This window comes from Trachemys scripta, chromosome 16, assembly GCF_013100865.1.
Source record: "Trachemys scripta elegans isolate TJP31775 chromosome 16, CAS_Tse_1.0, whole genome shotgun sequence".
In the NCBI taxonomy this organism is placed as follows: Eukaryota; Metazoa; Chordata; order Testudines; family Emydidae; genus Trachemys; species Trachemys scripta.
Genome location: NC_048313.1, coordinates 22,776,248 through 22,794,814, shown reverse-complemented (window position 1 = coordinate 22,794,814; position 18,567 = coordinate 22,776,248). Strand labels below are relative to the sequence as shown.

Below are 18,567 nucleotides of genomic sequence, written 5' to 3'. Positions count from 1 at the left end.
CCGGAGAGCGGGGACAAAGCCGGGCTCGCATGCGGGACCCGGACCCGCCGCGCAGCCAGAGCCCCCGCCAGCAGGCAGCGACCCGCCCCCGTCTGCGGGCAAGTCCCAAAGAAACGAACGAACGGAGCCGAGCCGGGACCGAACCGGGGGTTCGGCCGCTGGAACCGGGCGGGCTAGCTAGCGCGGGGAGCCCAGCGCTCGCCCCGGAATTACTGCGCCGCAAAGCGAACCCCGCGGGCCCGGGAAGCTCCGCACGAAGGACACCAAAGCGCCGGGGATTGGGGCAACGAGCCCGAGACACAAGCGAAATTTCGTTGGTTCCGATTCCGCGGCCCCGGCCCGGCCCCGTTATCCGGCGAGCGGCGGCTGCGGGGCCGAAGGGAAGGACGCGCTGCAGGTGAATGCGCCCCGCGGGAGCGGGGCTGGGTGCCGGGGGGCTGCGGGGAATTTGCCCGGCCGGGGCCGGCCGGGGCGAGCGGCTCCGGGGCGCAGGGGCGGAGAATTCGTTGTGATTCCATCCAAGCGGCTCCGCGGGGCTCGCTGGACCCAGCGGCGCCGGGCGGGTCGCGAACCAGAACCGCGGGCATCGAGCCGACCCCAGCAAGACCCGGCGGGGGAAGGAGGTGCCTGCGGGGCGCTGCCCGCCCGGGATCGGGGCGGGTAAAAACCCACCTTGGCCCGGGGATTAAAGCAACAGGCGCAAACGGGGGGTGGGTTTCTCCCCTTCCCAGGGCTGGGGGCAGAGAACCCCACATCCGAGCCCGTTATCCGCCCCACGTCCGACCCCGTTATCCGCCCCATTCCCCACCCCACATTTAGCCCATCTTATTCCCCCGTTATCCGCCCCATAACGAACCCATCTTGCCCCATAACTTGCCCCTGTAACCTACCCCACCAGCCACCCCATCTTTCCCCCCGCCCCCCAATCTGCCCCATCCCGGCTCCATAACCCACCCCAATTACTCCGCTATCTCCGGGGGGGCGGGGGCTGAGCCGGGGTAACCTCTGGGGGCTCTTCCCCCACACGGCTCGAGGATCCCGGAGGTCGATAATGGTGGCGGGGGAGGTTCTTTATTGTCCAGAATAACGTAAAGATTCGTGGGTTAATTTGTGCGGTGGGAGAAGGGGCGGACGGACAGGGGGACACGGTGAGCTGTGGGGGACAGACGGGGACCAGGAGGCGCTGTGGGGATGGACAGATGGGGGACATGAGGGGGGCAGTGGGACGGGTTGCTCTGTTGCAAAGGCCGGGGAAGGTTGGGGCGGCCCAGGACTCCGGGGCTGGGCTCCGCGGTCTCCTTTCCTGGGGGTGTCTCCCCCTCCCAGCTCAGCTCCCATCCCGGGAGGTTCCGCTGAGAAACCCCCTCTCCTCCAGCTCCGAGGATCTTCCTTCCCTGCCCCCGGTTACCTGACCCCTCCCCAGGCCCAGGCAACCCCTGCCGGTCCCCATCCCCCGCCGGTACTAACCCATCCTCTCCCCCACCAGGTTCACCCCAGCCCGGCTGGAGCATGAAGACAGAGGAGGCACCATCCTGCTTGCAGCAGGCCACCCCGGTGCTGGGCTTCGGTGAGTGTCCGTCTGTCCTGGGGCAGCCGAGAGACAGACCCTCCCCCCGTAGGGAGTGGGCTGGCTGGGTCACACCCCATCACTGCTGTCTGTCCGGCGTCCCCCTCTCAACCCAGAGCTGTAGCATAGAGCCGGGGCTTGTCTACACGGTGCTGCGGATGGATTCGGAGTTTGTTGTCACTGCTTCAGGCCTGGGGGTGCGGCAGCCCCCCTCGTTCCAGCGTCGCTGCTTGTCTACACACTACAGGGCTTTGAGTTCACACAGCCGGTTAGTTTGGTGTGAGTCCGGGTGTGGGGCCTGAGCGTTTTCCACACGAATTGAGGGATGCTGATACATGGGAGCGGGCTCGGAGACGGGACAGGAGAGTGAGGAAAGGGTTAGAAAACCGGCCAGTGGCAGAGCTGTGATGGCAGTAGCATGCGGCTGACTAACCTAAGCGATGTCTGAGCTCCAAGCAGCCCCAGGCCGGGGATTTAGTATTCCCCCCCCCCCAAATACAGCTCGCTATGTAATGTGGAGTGTTTAACAAATGTCCATGGCTTGTGTTGGCGGATTTGGTGGTTTGTGGAAAGAATGCAATTCATATTTGTTACGGTGTGGGGGAGGGGCAAGGGGAGCCCCCAAATATTCCTGCTGTGGGCCCCAAAGGAGCTAATGCTGCCTCTGGATAGACTCCCCTATGCAGCTTAGCAAAGAGACGGTTAAGGGGTGACTTGATCCGAGTGCACAAGTATCTACTGAAGGGCAGAGATTGGCTAATAGAAGGCGCTTCACTCTGGTTGTAACCAGAACTAATGGCTGGAAGTTGGGGCTAGACAAATTCAGATGAAACCAGGGGCACAGTTTTAACAGTGAGGGTAATTAACCATTGGAGCAACTTGCCAAGGGTTGTGGGGGTCTTTCCCTCACTGGCCATCTTTAAATTGAGATGGGATTTTTCTAAAAGATCTACTCTAGGTCAAGCCCAGTGATTGGACCTTAAGCAGGAAATAACACAGGAAACTCCTGTGGCCTGTTACACAGAAGGTGAGACCAGATGACCACGTCCCTTCTGGCCTTAGAATCTATGAATTAATTTGGTAAGGAATCAACAAACTTACATTGCAATGGGACTCTTGAAAGCAGTTTGCCCTTTAAATTAATGCTGCACATTTTTCTGATTGGAAATCATTAGCCATCTCACCAGTGTCCCCCTCGGAACAGGAACAAGATTTCTAAAATCTCGTGTTTTTAAGCTCAAACTGCTGCATTTTTCTAACCTTTAATTTTAAAGCCTTGCAGTCCGTAGGATCCAAAATGTCAGAGGCTTGTTTACTTCCAGTTTCAAGTCCAGCCCCTTCTGAGGAGGTTGTGACTCTACCAGGGATTAGATATTCTACAGACAAGCAACATTCCCACTTACATCCTTTGCATCATTTATCCTCCATCCCGCGATTGGATTGTTCTCTCTACGTTTTCTTAAGTTATTGCTGGGTGCTTGGCCTTGTGCCTAACAAAACTCCAGGTGTGAATTACCAACCGTGCCCTCAGCTCTCCTGCTCACACGGCCAGTGTCAGTGAATCACAATACAGGCTGGCCATGGGCAGGGCTATGTGGCATTCCACATGGCGTAATCCTTGGCAACAGGCTCACTTGGTCATTTAATAATATAACGTCGAGTGTGTTTTGAACAAGGAAGGGAACCTCGCAGCATCTGAAGTTTTGTGACTCTTTAGTTCTCAGAGCTAGCTCAAGTTCACATACCTTTGTTCTCCATTTAAATATCTGTTCCTACTCCCTCCCCCCAAAAGCTAAGTATTAAAGAATCCCCCCCCAAATCCCCTAACAGGGAAGCTTATGCTTTTTGTAAGGTGTTGCAGTCACCGCAAAACCCAACCACAGAAAGTGACACACCAGTGGTTCTCAAACTTCTGTACTGGTGACCCCTTTCACATAGCAAACCTCTGAGTGCAACCCCCTTGTAAATTAAAAACACTTTTTTATATATATTTAACAACATTATAAATGCTGGATGCAAAGTGGGGTTTGGGGAGGGGGCTGACAGCTCGTGACCCCACATATAATAATCTTGTGACCCCCTGAGGGGTCCCGACCCTCAGTTTGAGAACCCCTGTTACACACTGTACAGCCAATGGGATGAAAACAGAGCTGGTTTGAAATCTTCCATTGAAACCGTTATTGGACAGAAAACTGGGTTTTTGACTAAATGAAAATGTATGTGGACAGCGTCTCCTTTCCACAGAAAACTTTTGCTTTTTGTCAAAACAAGCAAAACAAACAAACACCAACTACCACCAACAGTTTTTGGAGTTTTGATGAAAAGTCAAATATTTCCATGGGAACAAAAAAATCCATTTTTTTTCAACCAGTTCCAGACAAAGACCATGGGCCACATTTTCCGATAAACCCAGCCTGGGCACTTCTGGAGCTAGAAAATCTGATCTTTATTTAGGTGCCTTGGTGGGAAATGAGCTCTCTTGAAAATCTGTCCCCCGCTTCGGGTGCTGAGCCCTTGGGAATCTAACCCTGGCAGCTTTCCCCCCCATGAAAACTTTTCTTTCTCCCCCCTAAGTGGAACATGAACCCTTGGGTACATCTTCACTTTAGACTTATCTAAGCCTGAGTTAATTCTGCTCCTAGCCTAGCATGAGTGAGAGCAGCCACACAGCAATCTGACAGTGAAACTGTGTGATTAGCAGGTGAGGAGCTGACAGGCCAGCCAATTTGAGTTAAAGTCGTGCTACATTGAGGTAAGGGGGTTTTGTGTGTGGACAGGACTCAAGGTAGGGGCAACTCTTGAGCTAATTCTGCAGTGAAGACAAGCCCCTACTGTCCTCTGTGTTTGAGTCAAGCTTTCAAATCCACAGTGTCTGTCGGTTCCAAGTTAGGCAAAACAAGATCCCCCAACCCTAGTGACAGGTGAGTGTGGCTAAGAGCTTGGCACATGCCCCTCCACAACACAAGAGGGAATCTCCCCTGATACCCCATCCTGACTCTTGCTGCGCAAGCACCAAAACTAGCACCCCAGCCTCACCCTTTCTGCTTTAAATGGACCTTCCTTGTTCGTGTAGGTTTAGACCTGAGCCTGACCTGCTCCTGCAGAGTGTTGTCTAGGCTATCTCCATTCCCTTCGGTGTCTCTTTGAATATTTAGGGATAAGCAGCATTGGGCCCTGATTCAACAAAGCATGTACTTAATTTTAGGCACCTGCTTAAGTCCAGCCCTATTCAGCAATGTAGTTATGCACATGCTTAACTCTCTGGCACATGCTTAGGTCTCACGGAAGTCAGATGGAACTTAAGCATATGCCTACATTAAGCATTCGCTTTAGAGCTCTGCTGAATTGAGGCCTTCATGCTTCTCGGTGTGCATAGTGCAGTTCCACTGCGCTCTTGCAATTGGTCTGGTACTGAAGTGCTGCCGCTCCATCCTACATGACTGGCAGTAGCTGATCCAGCAGCCCAGAGGTAAGAGCAGAGAGCTTTGTGGCTGCATTTCATTTGTTTTTCTTCTAAAGGGGCATCAGGTCCTCTCTTCTGAGCTGGTCGAGTGTTTTGAATAAGAAAAAGGTGTCTTCCAGTTAGACAAACACAAAGCAAACAATTTTAAAGATTTTCTTTTTAAACTTATTTGATCATTCAAAAAATGAGCTCCTCTCCCCAAATCATAGCCCCCCCCCAACATTCTTTCCAGCTGTTCGGGCTCAGCCCCTGCAACCTGGAGTGAATGTGCCCCGACTGAATTTACTTACTTGTGATGACAGGGGAGTGTTAGCAACAATGACTTGGAGGGGGAGGGACCATTATGAATGAATTGGATTACAGCAGCAGCCCCCACTGTGTTCTAGACCCCTTCCATACAGCGTGGGCCCCGGCTCTGAGAGTTTATACTCTCACATCCCAGTCATGCAACGCCAGGGTGCCCATGCTTAATCTGTGCCAGGGCTGAGCCCGGCACCTCTAGGCTTGGCAGTTCATAGTCCTACCTCTGGGCTTGCCGTGTCCGTTATGAATGTAAAAAAACTGTTTGAGCCCCAGCACCTCTTTCATTACAAATGAAGCACGGCAGGGGTCTGCTCGCATAGTGCTTCGTGCAGCATCAGAGACAGTGAGTTCAGGCAACAAAGGTCATGGGACAAACCATGCGATCATACTTCATTGCCACGCTCTAGAGCCATTATTAAGTGGCTAAGTTCTTACAGGCTTTACGGTACAACTGGATGACCTTTATAGAGAATCATTTTCAGGATGGGTATTACGGTAGTGCTGAAAGGTCCCAGCTGAGATTGGGACTCCATGTGCTGGGGGCGGCCCAGGCAGGTAAGTGCTGCTTTGTCTATCCTGGATTAGCTGAAGCAGCACAACCCCCTACTGGATGCCGTTCGAACAATATAAATGTGCGTACACAGGTGTAGCCGGGAATAGGTCCATGGTTGCTGGCAGAGCAGCGCTCGGGCAGCCCTGCTCAGGAATGGATCATACAGGCAGCTCGTTTGCAGGAGCAGAGATAGCAGTTCAGCTGGGGGAACTGGCTCAGCTCCTAGTGAGTCTGAACCCAAAATCTAGCAGGGGCCAGAAAGTGGGGTGAGTAGCCGCCCTCACTCATGAGGCTCAGTCTCCCAAGGTGCCAACGATGGTAACAAGCCCTGATGAACCCAATTCATGTTACTCACTGCGAATGATTTCTCCTGCTTTTATGCACCAATGATAAGGGTGCCCTTAAGGGCTAGTGATGGCCTAGTAGCTTAGCCCTAAAGAGGATCCTAGCAGCTGCCTTTTCTGAGCTTGCTCAGAACTGGGCTGGGCTGGGCTGAGCTCAAGCAAGTGCCTTGCACCATTTTGCTGTTGTAGGTGGGGTTGGTACTCGTGAAAGACCAGCTCTTGCTACAACTAGACATAAAGAAGGCAGGCACTTTGCAAATTGCCCCTCCGCAGATTCCAAATGGCTCCACTTTGCTCCACTATTCCAGTCCCGTGCTTCCCACGCACAGCTGTTCCACTGCCCCTGAATCCTGACCTACAGTCCCCTGTTATTCCAGCCTTGGGCTCCTCCCCCAACTCTTCAGATGCCCCTCAATCCTGACCCACAGCTCTCCTGCTATTCTAGCTCTGGACTCTGCAACCATGCACAGAGGTCTGTAGGGTTATGCTGCTGAAATGCAATGAATGCTTATCTGTAATCACTTCTAGGGTCCCCTCAGGGGGAGTCTGGTGAAAGGAAAGGGGGGAAGGATGAAGGAAAAAGCAGAGGCAGTGGGAGGGGCAAGAAATTGGGGTAAGAAGAGCTGGAGGCAGAAGAGAGAGAAACGTAAGAGAAAACATCAAGATTAAAGTGGGGGAGAGCACAGAGACAAAACCCAAACAGAGCAAGTCTGAGTGAGTAACACTTCAGGAGAAACCTGAGGCAGGAGGTACTGCTTCCAAGAACCCTGATTCATGCCCCCAGCAGCGGCAGAAGCATTAGGGCAGTGTTTAAAGTGTATGTGGGAGGAATTCTCCAGGGGGTACAGACCTGGCAAAAATGAATACATACAAATAAATCAAGCCAGGTCACATAGTGGAAAATTGTTGCAAATTAACTAAAGGTGTTAAACTGAAGTGGATTAGCAAAAAAAAAAAAAAAAAAGAGGAGTCCTTGTGGCACCTTAGAGACTAACAAATTTATTTGGGCATAAGCTTTCGTGGGTTACAGCCCACTTCTTCGGATGTATGAAGTAAAAAATACAATTAAACCCGTGTGGATGCTGGTATTCAGAGTTAAAGTGATCTTAACTCACTTCACTCCGCTAAACCAAATTAAGGCCAGTTTCATTCTGAATAACAGCATCCACACAGGGATTCAATGTGGTTTAACTAAGCCACTTCAAATTCACACCATTAGTTAATTTAGATTAATTTTCCTGGATGTCTGTGTAGACAAGCCCTCGTCAAAGCTGCTGCTCCCAGGTGATGGTTAGACTTCCCACGCACCGAACTGCTGGACTCCAACATACTGGCAGTAAAAGAGCTCAGGAGGCCAAGGAGAGGAACAGGGCTGCGTTTCTGTGAGCTGCCGCTTTTCCCAGCCCAGCCCAGCACTGATATTCCTCCATCAAATTCAGCAACTTCCCCTGCTCTCACTTCCCTCTCCCAGGCCACAAGAATATCTGCCCATCTTCTTCCATATTGGCAAGTGGGTGGCTTGGTGAGCGCCTGGTGGGGAGGCAGCTCCTGTTGGCAGAGGTTGTTGCTGCCATAGTAAAGAATCCTGCTTAAGCAGCGAGATGCAGCAGGAAACGATTGTCTAACGGCAGAGTCTGGGACAGAGCCAGGCCACGCAGGGTTAGGGCTCTCCTGGCACCTGCGTTTGAATCACAACTACGGTTTGTTTCTATTGCAGTAACACCTAAGGGCCCCATTGTACAAACAAATAACATAGACCAGGCTGGGCCCCAGAGACTTCCCAGTCTCAGATATGATGTAAAATCTGTAAAGCACAGAGCCTGATTCTCCATTACCCTGCATCGGGTACTGTGATTTACCCCAGTGAGTGTAGACCGCTACCATACTGGGAGAGTAACTTTTTACACTCACTTTACACTGCAGAAAGTGAATGCATGAGGTGTGAGGGGCCAAGAATCAGGCTTCTGGATTCTAGCCTGGCTCATACATCATCAGAATTGTCAGTCAGTCAGTCAGTTGCTCGGGCAGGCTCTGTCCTCTGTCACACCTGTTGCAGATAACTGAATTGTGACACTGCTGAGTGCGAGGTGCCTGCACAGGTGTTGCTGAGGGGCTGATTTGGCCCACAGAACCTTTATTATTGGAGGGTGCGTGACCAGGGCTGCCTACTGTCCCCACTTGCCTCTCAGATCCCCTAGCTAGTGAGTTTTGCAAGGCTGGAAAATCAACTCTTCCCTTCTATCTTTGCAGACTGCCTAGAAATCACACAGCCTATTTCCCCCAATGCTGTACACAGGGCCGCCGAGAGCGGGTTCGGGCCCCGGTGAAAACAATTTTTCGGGCCCCCCAGCAAGGGCAGACCGGCTAAACAGGGCTGACAAGAGTAGGGGGAAGCCGGGGAAGCCGGGCCCCAGGCCCCCTTCTGGACCGCTGGCCCCGGTAATTTGTACCGGCTTCCCCACCCTCTCGTTGCCCCTGGCTGTGCCCATAGCGCCCCTTTCCAAAGCAGGGCTGCTTCGTGTCCCCAGATGAGGGGCACAGAGCATCTCTGAGGAGGGAATCTTATGGCCCTTCTTTGTTGGACACTCCAGTTCTCTCATGACTGCGACACCCCTAGTGCTCACATGGGGTAACACTGACCAGGGCCCAGCGGGAGGCCACGCAGGCCCCAACAGAAGTCCTAGCTCCCACCCCTTGCCCTTGGAGAGGGCCCACCATCAGGCCTGTCTCAGTCCGGCAGGCCCCAGCACCAGGCCCTAGGCCCACCCCTACCCCTGGGCAGGGCCCAGCGTGCGGCCTAGGCCCCACTTAAGCCCTTACGAAAGGGGTAAATGTCACCTATGTGACTGGCTGGCACCTCTCGCACCCCCGCAGCGGGCTCTGGGAGAGCTCTGCCCCAGGAGCCTGCCCAAAGGAAGATAAAAGAACAAGGGGCTGGTGAAGGGAGAGGGCAAGTTAAGGGTTTAAGAAACCTGAGCAGCTCACCCTGATGGGTGGGGAAACAGTGCACTCGGCTAAGGTACCTAGTACCTCCCTGGCTCGGCCTAGCGCCCGGATCCAATGCGCCAGATAGCGTATTTATTACCCACGTGCACTCCTCTACCTTGGCGTTATCGCGGGGAAGCCTTTGAAGGGTAGCCATAGATTTATGTGATGATAATGTCCAGGGAAAAATCCCAAGTCTCTGGAGCTCTCGCTATTTTAACTGGTTTAGCACCGCGTCCCCCTGATGGGGATGGATCTGGCATGCACCCAGGAGGCACAGGCTGGCTGTTCAGACCCAAATCTGACCTCCTTCCAAACTCTTATTGTAGATTGTCAAAAGTACTCGGCATCCAACAGCTCCTCTTGAGAGCAGCAGGGCACATCCACACACGCATCCCTGAGAACAACAGCGTGCATGTCCTGCACCATTGAGAACACACACACACACACACACACACACACACACACACTCTTTGGAAAATCTTGCTGATGGTGCAAGTGACACTCGGGGCATGCTCTCAGCCCCCAATGTGCTGATATTATGTGAATACCGAGTCCCGAGTGTAGGTGCTGGGTACTCTTGAAGATCTAGCTATTAGAGTCCAGAGGGGATGGTCTCCTGCATTCTATATTTCTCTTTAGTGATGGATTTGGGGGGGAGGGGAGAGGATTTTTTAAAACGTACTGCCTGAAAATTAGAAACCAATCCTGAAGATGCCATATATTTTTGTGGGACAAACATTTTTATTTATATATAAGATTGTAAAAATATGTGGCCAATACAATGTTTCTCTCTCTCTCTCTCTGGGTGCAGGTATAGCAATTAACACTAGTAACACATGGCTTTAAAAACAGATTTAGCACAAACATGAGGCCTAGGCCTTGTGCCCTTGAAGCCAGATTTAAGCAACACCCAGGCCTTGTGCCGGGTCTCCTCCCCTGGGGTGAATTCCACCTTAGCAGCACACATCCCCATTTGAAAACCAGTCCTCCCTAGTGTAGCTCATTTGCCTTTTTCTCTGTTGCCAGGGTCGGACTCCAAAATGCGGGAGGTTTGTGCCGGCTGCGACACGCCCATCTCTGACCGGTTCCTCCTGCGAGTCAATGAGCGTTCCTGGCACGAAGGCTGCGTGAAGTGTGCCGCCTGCCTGCAGCCGCTGTCGGGCACCTGCTACTGTCGCAACCGTCAGCTATACTGCAAGCATGACTACGAGAAGTAAGTGCCTCTGGCTTTGAATTTTGGTTCCCCCCACCTCACAAGCTCTGGCTATTGTGATTGAGGTACCATTAAGGGGGAAGCCAAGCAGAGAGAACAGGTGTGAGATGGATTCCTGGAGATGGACTGTGAAGAAGAGATGACTGTAATGATATGCAGTAGGGGATACGAAGCATAGGGTCAGGTTATGCAGTCGTATCTAGAGGCCCGTTGTTCTGGGTGTTGCACAGATTCAAACAACCGAACCCCTGTTTTACCAAGTAATTGGAGATAATAAAATCGAACATATCATTACAGCAGGTTCAGTGCATAAGCTGCAGTATGGAGCACTGCATCACTTTCTGCTTGCCCTTCAAACCACTGCAAAGCACTTTCCAATGCACTGAAGGTATCGGACTGTGAAGGGATGTCGACTTCTTCACCATGACTTTCACTATGTCATTTATTTATTTTCCACAAGGGAAGAATGGTTGGTGTAACTTATTGTTTGTAAGATTGGGGTGCATAAAATCGAGGTTCTGTTGTAGTGAGAGACCGTCCCTTCCCTAAATAGAGTCGAGCTTGTCAAAAAATTTTCAGTGGGACAGTTTTCCATTGGAAAATGCAAATTCAACAAAATTGAAACACTCCACGGCAACATACAGTATCGACTTTGTCAAAATGTTTATAGAAAAACTATCAGAGCACTTCCTTTTGATGTTATTGTTTCTAAAATAGAATGGCTGAAATGAAGCACTTTGATAAGGTCATTTGGATCTTTCCAAAACGTTTCCAAAATGGAAATTTTTCGCAGTGAATTTTGAAATCTTGATGTTTTGTTCCAATTTAGGATGAAAGGCCATTTTAAAATGTCAGAATTTCCTGAGGAATGGAACTTCTGAGTTTCGACCAGCTCTAAGATAGACAAGGTAGGCGGGGAACAGAGGCAGGTCGTGATTTGACCAGGATCATGGCGCTGGGACTAGATCCCAGGAGTCCCAACTCCCCATCAACTGGACTGAGATGCCTGGGCTTACACTGGTGCAACGCCCTTCAATCAGTGGGCGTGCACCAGGGTAACTGAAGGCAGAACTTTGCCAGTGCAACTCTGCTGTAGGCCCGTTGCTGAGTTTCAAATGCACAGAGAGAGATGTGACTGCGTACTAGAGACTATCCTGCAAAGTGACCAGCTGGCGCTCCATGGCGCTCTGCCTGGTTCCAGATTGGAACAGAAGCATTTTGCATAGAAGGGATAGCATGAGGTTCCAGAGCAACAGAGACCCAGGCTCTGCCTACCTGAGCAGAGACAGCTACTAACAAAGCCCTGGAACGTTCTGCACCTAAGGGGAAGGTTAGGCCTTCCGAAGAGCCAGGAGGGACAGGGATACGTGCAGCTGTGCCATCCTGCTGGAGCCGAAGTGTGGCGTTCCCTTGGTTTAAAGAGGAGGGAGCTGCCACGGGGGAGAGCATGTTCTGGTTCGGAATTTACTCCCCCACTTGGTGGTGCAAAATGGCACAGTTCTATTGACATTCCAGGCAGGCTGGTAGATCTCTCTGTTTGCACAGGCTCCTTGTGAACGCAGTGGGGCTTGGAGAGGGCACTGAGCTGTGTTTGTGCTCTGCTTGGCTGGTGGTAGTTGGTTTGTCTCCCCCCTATGGGGGCGAGGGGGTAGAGCCAGATGAACTGTTACTCATAGACTCTATTTTGAGTGGCTGGCGAGGGCTCCAGGAGCACAGAATGGGGCTTCTCTGCTAGGCTGGTTATGGTTTTTTAAAATTTTGTGGATTAAAGTAAGTACCAGAGTAGGAACCAACTCGGGCAGGGGCTGTATTGTGTGTAGCTGGAAGCAGAGATGGTGTTTCTGCCAAACAAAAGCGCATTTGTTGTTGTCACAAATGTGGAGTTAAAATGGTACAGGTTCCCTCAAGGAAACACAGGTAGCTGATGAAACAACCTCCCCGTCCGTCTGCGGGTTACTGCTCATGCTGTGTGTTGCAGTCCCAAATCGCCACTTCTGCATGTTACATCCCCAAACAAATCTGGGGTGAGAGAGACTGTGTGGTTTTGAAATTGAATTTGTACATTTGTAATGGAGACAGAAGCCCAAACATGGCAATAAGGGATTTGCACTTTGGCCCACCTGCGAACTCCCATATTTTTTGCAGCTCCTTCCCCCAGAGCTCCTGCTCCCACCATCCAGCCCAGAGACACTAGGGGTAAAACCTGAGCTCCATTTAATAGAGCCATTGAAATATTTTACTCTCCTAATATTAAATAAACCTGGAAACCGAAAAGAGGAAAATGGAGACCAAAAAAGTGAATCCATTTGGCAATTGTCACCAAGAGGAATCCAGCTATTAGTTGGCTCAGAAGTGTCTGTAGGGGAGTATTTACCTCCGATCCACCTTTGTCAGCAAGACCCAAACTCTAGGGTTGTTGGCAGCCTCTAGAGCAGTGGTTCTTAACCTTTACTGCAGCCTGCACCCCTTTGGTTCTCAAACTATGTTCTCGCAGCCCTTATCAAAAATCAAACTATGTTCTCGCAGCCCTTATCAAAAATCAAACTATGTTCTCGCACCGCTTATCAAAAAGCGTTGAAGTAGGTCGGTTCTTTAAACCTAGATATATATTTTGTTTGTATATTACAGTAATCGTTAAAAAATGTATAATGTTAATAAATACATAGGTTTGATGAAACAAAGTAGTTGTACTTACGTGCCTGTGCTTAATTTGTGTTTTCAATGATTTACCTTCTAAAAAAATCTGGCATGTTTTGCACCCCCAGAAAAAGGCGTCTCGCACCCTCTGGGTGTGCATACACCCCAGGTTAAGAACCTCTGCTCTAGAGATACGATTGTCCTGTATTTGTACAGTGCCTAGCACAGTGATGTCTTGGTCCGTGGCTGGAGCTCCTAGGCACTACCGTAATACACCTAATAAATAATGTACAGCCCCTGGCACAGTGATGTCTTGGTCCGTGGCTGGAGCTCCTAGGCACTACCGTAATACACCTAATAAATAATGTCCAGCACCTAGCACAGTGGGGTCTTGGTCCATGACTGGGGCTACTAGAAGCTGCCACTATATAAATGAACATTACCAATACCTGAATGGCAAAGCTCTTCTTCCTTGTCTTTTAAAAATAGTAACTCAATAATACGTTGAAACCATCCAGAGGCTTCTGGTGACTTTCCTAACAGAGAAGAAAGATAGTGTTGTGGTGTAAGCACAGGACTGGGAGTCGGGTCTCTGGGTCCAATTCTCAGCTCTGCCACTGACTTGCTGTGTGACCCCCACCTGGTGCCTCAGTTTACCCATTTGTAAAATGGAAAGGAGGATCCTGATGTCTTGCCTGGCTCCATTCAGATGGACCGAATTCCTCTATAGCAGGGGTAGTTGGAAAGCAAAGTGGCACCTGCTCTCTTCCCCCAGGGAGACCCCTGGATCCCTGGCGGTCTCTGATGTGATGGTTTCAGGCTGAGCTCCAGATTATTAGCAATTTGTGCATTTAAATTTCTTGAAGTCTGGAAGAACTTTGGGGCTGGGCAGGCTGAGGTGTTGGGAGCTGGCTGGAAAGGCATAGGGTGTGTGAGCATGTGAGGGCACAGGGCGGGGTTATTCCTGAATTGCCAGCCAAGAGCAGCACAGAGGTAGGAAGGGGATGCAGGGGACTCTGCTGCTTGCCCTTAAACACACCGGTCCAGCTGGGACGCAGCCGTCTGTAGCCATGTCCACTCTGCAAACAGACAAGCCCTGAGGTTTTGGGCCCTGTGGACATTGGTAGGGCCCCCACCTTCCTCAAACTAGGGCTCTGCTCCAGGGGCTGCCAGCCCTGCATGGCACGAACGGTGTGCTGAGCTCCTGCACAGGGAGTGCCCCCCCCATACATACCAACCCCACCCCAGAATACCCCTCTCTCCCCATCCCCACATGGGCCCCCAAATGGCCCTCCAACCTCACATATACCCCAACAACCCTCCACCAGCCCCCACCTATCCTGACAGCCCCCACACACATCCCAGCGGCACTGACATACATACATTCCACTCACCACAGCCCCCAACATCTCATCCCCCGATCCCAACATCCCCCACTTGCTCCCAATCCCTCACCCCGCAGCCCCCCAACACTCCTCACTCATTCCATAACCCCCCTACAACTCACCCCCACCCATCACTTCTGGAACATTCCTGGCCACTCATCAGCACGCCCGTCCCGCTTCCCGGCTCAGCGCTCCTCTCCTGTCCCAGCCTAGGGCAGCTCCCCCGGACCCTGACTGCCCAGTGCAGCGCGGTCCCATCGCCTGCCCCTGCAATTGCCTGGCTCCATGCCACTCAGGCCAGGCTGCCCTCTCTCATGACGGGGGCAGGGGAGGCAGCCAGCCCGAATCTGAGTGAGTGCCTGTTGCCACCTGGCGCGTGGGGTTGCAGTGCTGTGCAGTTGGTTTTTTCCCCTAGTGGTCGGGGCCCTCCCAAGATGGGGGCCCTGTGAAAGTGCACTAGAGGCACATGGGTTACTCTGGGCCTACAAAGAGGCATGCTGTTGCATTACTTTAGCAAGCTCCATGTTAAATCCTAGAGGAGACGAGGCACAGGTAGTCCTAACCCTGATGCTGCCAGTCGAGGCCAGTCCATTACCCACCACCTGGCAGGCACCGTGCATGCCACTTGCAAAATGTATTATTCTTTTGGGGAAGGGGGAGGGAAAGGCCAGTGGTTCTGTTAGGTCCTGGCTTTGGCTCTTGAAGGCGGGTGACTTTGGGAAGCTGGTGCATGGGATGTTCCCAGTCCTGCTGCCCCTACCTCCCTTTCCCTCAACACGTCTGCAACAGCGATAAGCTGGAAGAGCCTGATGGGAGGAGAGGGGCTGCTCATCCCGAACGGGGCTTTGAATGATTAACCAAAGCTGCAGCCTTATGACTCCTCACGCTGGCCAAGTGGCAAAGCTCCATGGAGCGGGTCAGGGGAGATCCTGCAGGAGGTTATCTCCCTGCGCGGAGCACTTTGATCACAGCTATAAGCATCGCAGCTGCTTTGGGCGGACTCTTGGCTCTCCCCTCCCTTGCAGCGTGGGGATGATTCAGAGCTTACAGAGGTTCCTTATTTCCTGAGGCCAGAGTTGAAATAACCATGGTAACATTTGGGCAAACTTTAAGAACCCAATCAGTGACCAAAATGCCTTTGAACTCTCCCTCAGCCCCTTTCCTCCGCCACACTGTCAAGACTTGGGGTATCTGTGTGAACCGCAGCGTCTCCTTTGGAATTAGCCTGAACATACCAGCTGAACCGGGCACCTGTGATGTCAGCAACCTCGCAGCTCGGCCTGGAATTTGTGACATCAGCTAGTGTCGCCATGGCAGCTAGTGATGTCACAAAGACAGGTCTGCAACACCACTGAATGAATCAGCAGGAGAAACAGGCCAAATGCAAGGTGGAGAAGCAGTGGGGTCTGGTGGCTAGAGCAGGGACAGGCCTGGGAGTCAGGACTCCTGGGTTCTCTTCCTGGCTCTGGGAGTGGAGTGGGTGCTAGTGGTTAGGTTAGAGGGTGGGCTGGGAGTCAGGACTCCTGGGTTTCTCTTTCCAAACATAGGCCTCCTGTGTGGCTTTGTGCAAATCACATCCCCTCTCTCTGACTGGTTTCCTGGCTGTGCTCTGGGGATAAGACTGGTCACCTGCACAATGGCAGGGTGCGCTTAGTCTTGGGGCATTTGCAATCCACAGCCAGGGGGAGCATGGTGCTCTTGTAAAAGACGAGAGTGTCTATCTCTGCACAGATAGGTCATTGGCAGCCGGCGTTGCTGGGAAAAGAAAGACAGAGATGGCACATGAGGGTTTGGGGAGGCTGCTGGGAAGGAGACATCATGCTTTGTAAAGTTTCCTGGAGTTTGGCAGCCGCCTTTAAAGATTTTTCTTAACGGTCCAATCTTATCTCCTCCGCGCTTCAGAAGAGAGAACACAGCCGCCTCCCTGCCGGTGACGCAGACGCTTGGCAGCGAGCAGAGACAGTAATAAAAATACCAGGGCTTGCCCACTTCCCAGGGTTGGTTAGTCGTCAGCCACGAGCCAGAAACTGCTGCAGCTGGCCACTCCTCGATGTAAAGGGACTCTGTTCACAGCAGCATCTCACAGTTTGTGCCACCCATTCTCCATCACCTCCTCTGGCTGGCTGCTGTTACTGCCCACAGCTCTGCTGGCTGCTTCCCAGGCTGGTCCCTGCTCGAAAGAGCTTGCAGTCTGTGACCCTGAACTTGCACTGGAATCCAGGGCGGGACTTCAGAGGTGCTGATGTTGCCCTTCTGCACTGGGGTGAAATTCACCTGGAGGCCAAGATAGGCTCGTAGAGGTGCCTGGACACGGAGGCTGACTTTCCAAAGGCCTGAGCTCCTTGGAAGTTGCTGAGCGCAGTTGTTGAAACCAGGTGACAGGGGCCCTGTGTAAGTTAAGAAAAATGGTTCTTGCTTAAACCACATTAGCTCAGGGCTTCTCTGCACGCACAAGTTGTGCATTTTTAACTGTAGTGATACAGTGAGATTGAAACAACCCACTCCCCCAGTGTGGATGCCATTATACTGGTAAAGTTGCTTCTACTGGTGTAGCTTATTCTTATACCAGAAAGGAAGGGAGTTATACAGGTGTGAGGTACCTTTATCACTGCATTTACACTTGGGGTAGTACCGGTCTAACTCTCTAGGTCAAAATCACACCCCTAGCTGACCTAATTACACCAGTACAGACACTCTGTGGATCAGGGCCTAGGCTACACCAGGACCAGCACTTTCAAGGTGTTTAATACACCTTTTTTCATCCTCTAGAAGACAGAGACTGAGTTAGGTGCCTAAATACGGGGTGTTTTCAAATGCATGTTTGGGGCACCAAAGTCATAAATGCCTTTGAAAATCCCATCTGTAAATCATTATTTAAGCAGTGAAATAAGCCTGTAAGGGTAAAATTTTCAAATGCTCCCAAGTTCCTTTTCAAGAGATTTGGGCACTTAGGAGCATTGGCTTTCAAGGAAACAGAGACTTTTTGAAAATGGGACTTAGGTGCTTTTGAAAAATTCACCCTTAGAGGCTTATTTTGGTGCCTAAATAATGGTTCACATATGGGATTTTCAAGGGCATCTATCGGAGTTTGGTGCCCCAAGTCACTTTTGAAAATGAGACTTAGGCTTCTTAGTCACTAAGTGTTTTTGAAACCCTTCAGCACTCTTGAAGATTTTACCCAATCACCCCTAGGCTCCCAGGCTATTTTCAAAGGAGTCTAATTTCCAACCCTCATTTTTTTAAAATCTTGTCCTCCCATGTTTGGATTCTCAGCCTTCTTACATGTACTCACATGCACAACCCCAACCCCAGTGTTTTGGCCAGGGACTGATCTGGGTTTGCAGAATCCAACGTCACTATGGGCAGCGGTTTAGACCATGGCTGTAGCGTATTGACCCAGAGGGGAGACCCGTCTGGCACGTATCCCTCCTCATGTGAACTGTGCAATAAGAGGAAAATGCTTTAATGGAAAGATAAGCCAACAGCTGCAGCTGAATGTGGGGGAAGGAACGGGCTGTTGATCTAGAGATGAAATGTTAAGCCCGAAGATGGATGTTGCTCTCCAGTCCCTATCATATAAAACCACAATCTGAAGGCTTTTGTAAAACTCTCTCTTCCCCTTTCGCTTGGGGCCCCGCCAGCTATCCCGGCGCTTCGTTTGGGCACCTGCCCTGTAAATCCCGCTCTGTGCAGCTCGTGTAAATGGAATCAAACAGCAACAGTTCAGGGGGGAGGAAAATACTCTCCACTGATGATAAAGTGGCTGCAACGGCCTGGTCCCGGGCGCCTTGTTTACTTTGAAGTTTGTTTTGTGGGATGACAGGCGATGCGGGGGCTGCTGGGGAGCTGTCAGGAGGGATCTGAACCGCAGCCTCACTCTGGCAGGCATCCTTCTCTCCTCCGCGCTCTCCCGCTGCCCATGTGGAGATGATTTGCTTGTCCTCTTCAGAGATACCGGCTGAACTCGGCTCGAACCTGCTTTGCCAGGCACTCCATCGCTGGGCTGTTCTCACGTGACCGGTGCAGCTGAGCACAGAGACAGAACCCCTGAAACGCCGCCTCGGCCCCTGGTCTTGGCTCTGGCCTCTGGGTCCAGAGAAGTCTGTTTGGAGTT

At 51.7% G+C, this 18,567-nt stretch overlaps 1 protein-coding gene across 1 annotated transcript in view; it reads left to right on the top strand.

The window, feature by feature from the left end:
• LOC117889204 (LIM homeobox transcription factor 1-alpha-like) overlaps positions 1-18,567 on the top strand; it is a 59,331-nt gene continuing 40,764 nt past the window's right edge. The window contains exons 1-3 of the mRNA XM_034793093.1: positions 1-397; positions 1,487-1,567; positions 10,245-10,431. Coding sequence (XP_034648984.1) covers positions 1,510-1,567; positions 10,245-10,431 — 245 coding nt within the window. The 5' untranslated portion in view covers positions 1-397; positions 1,487-1,509. The remainder of the gene's footprint in view (positions 398-1,486; positions 1,568-10,244; positions 10,432-18,567) is intronic.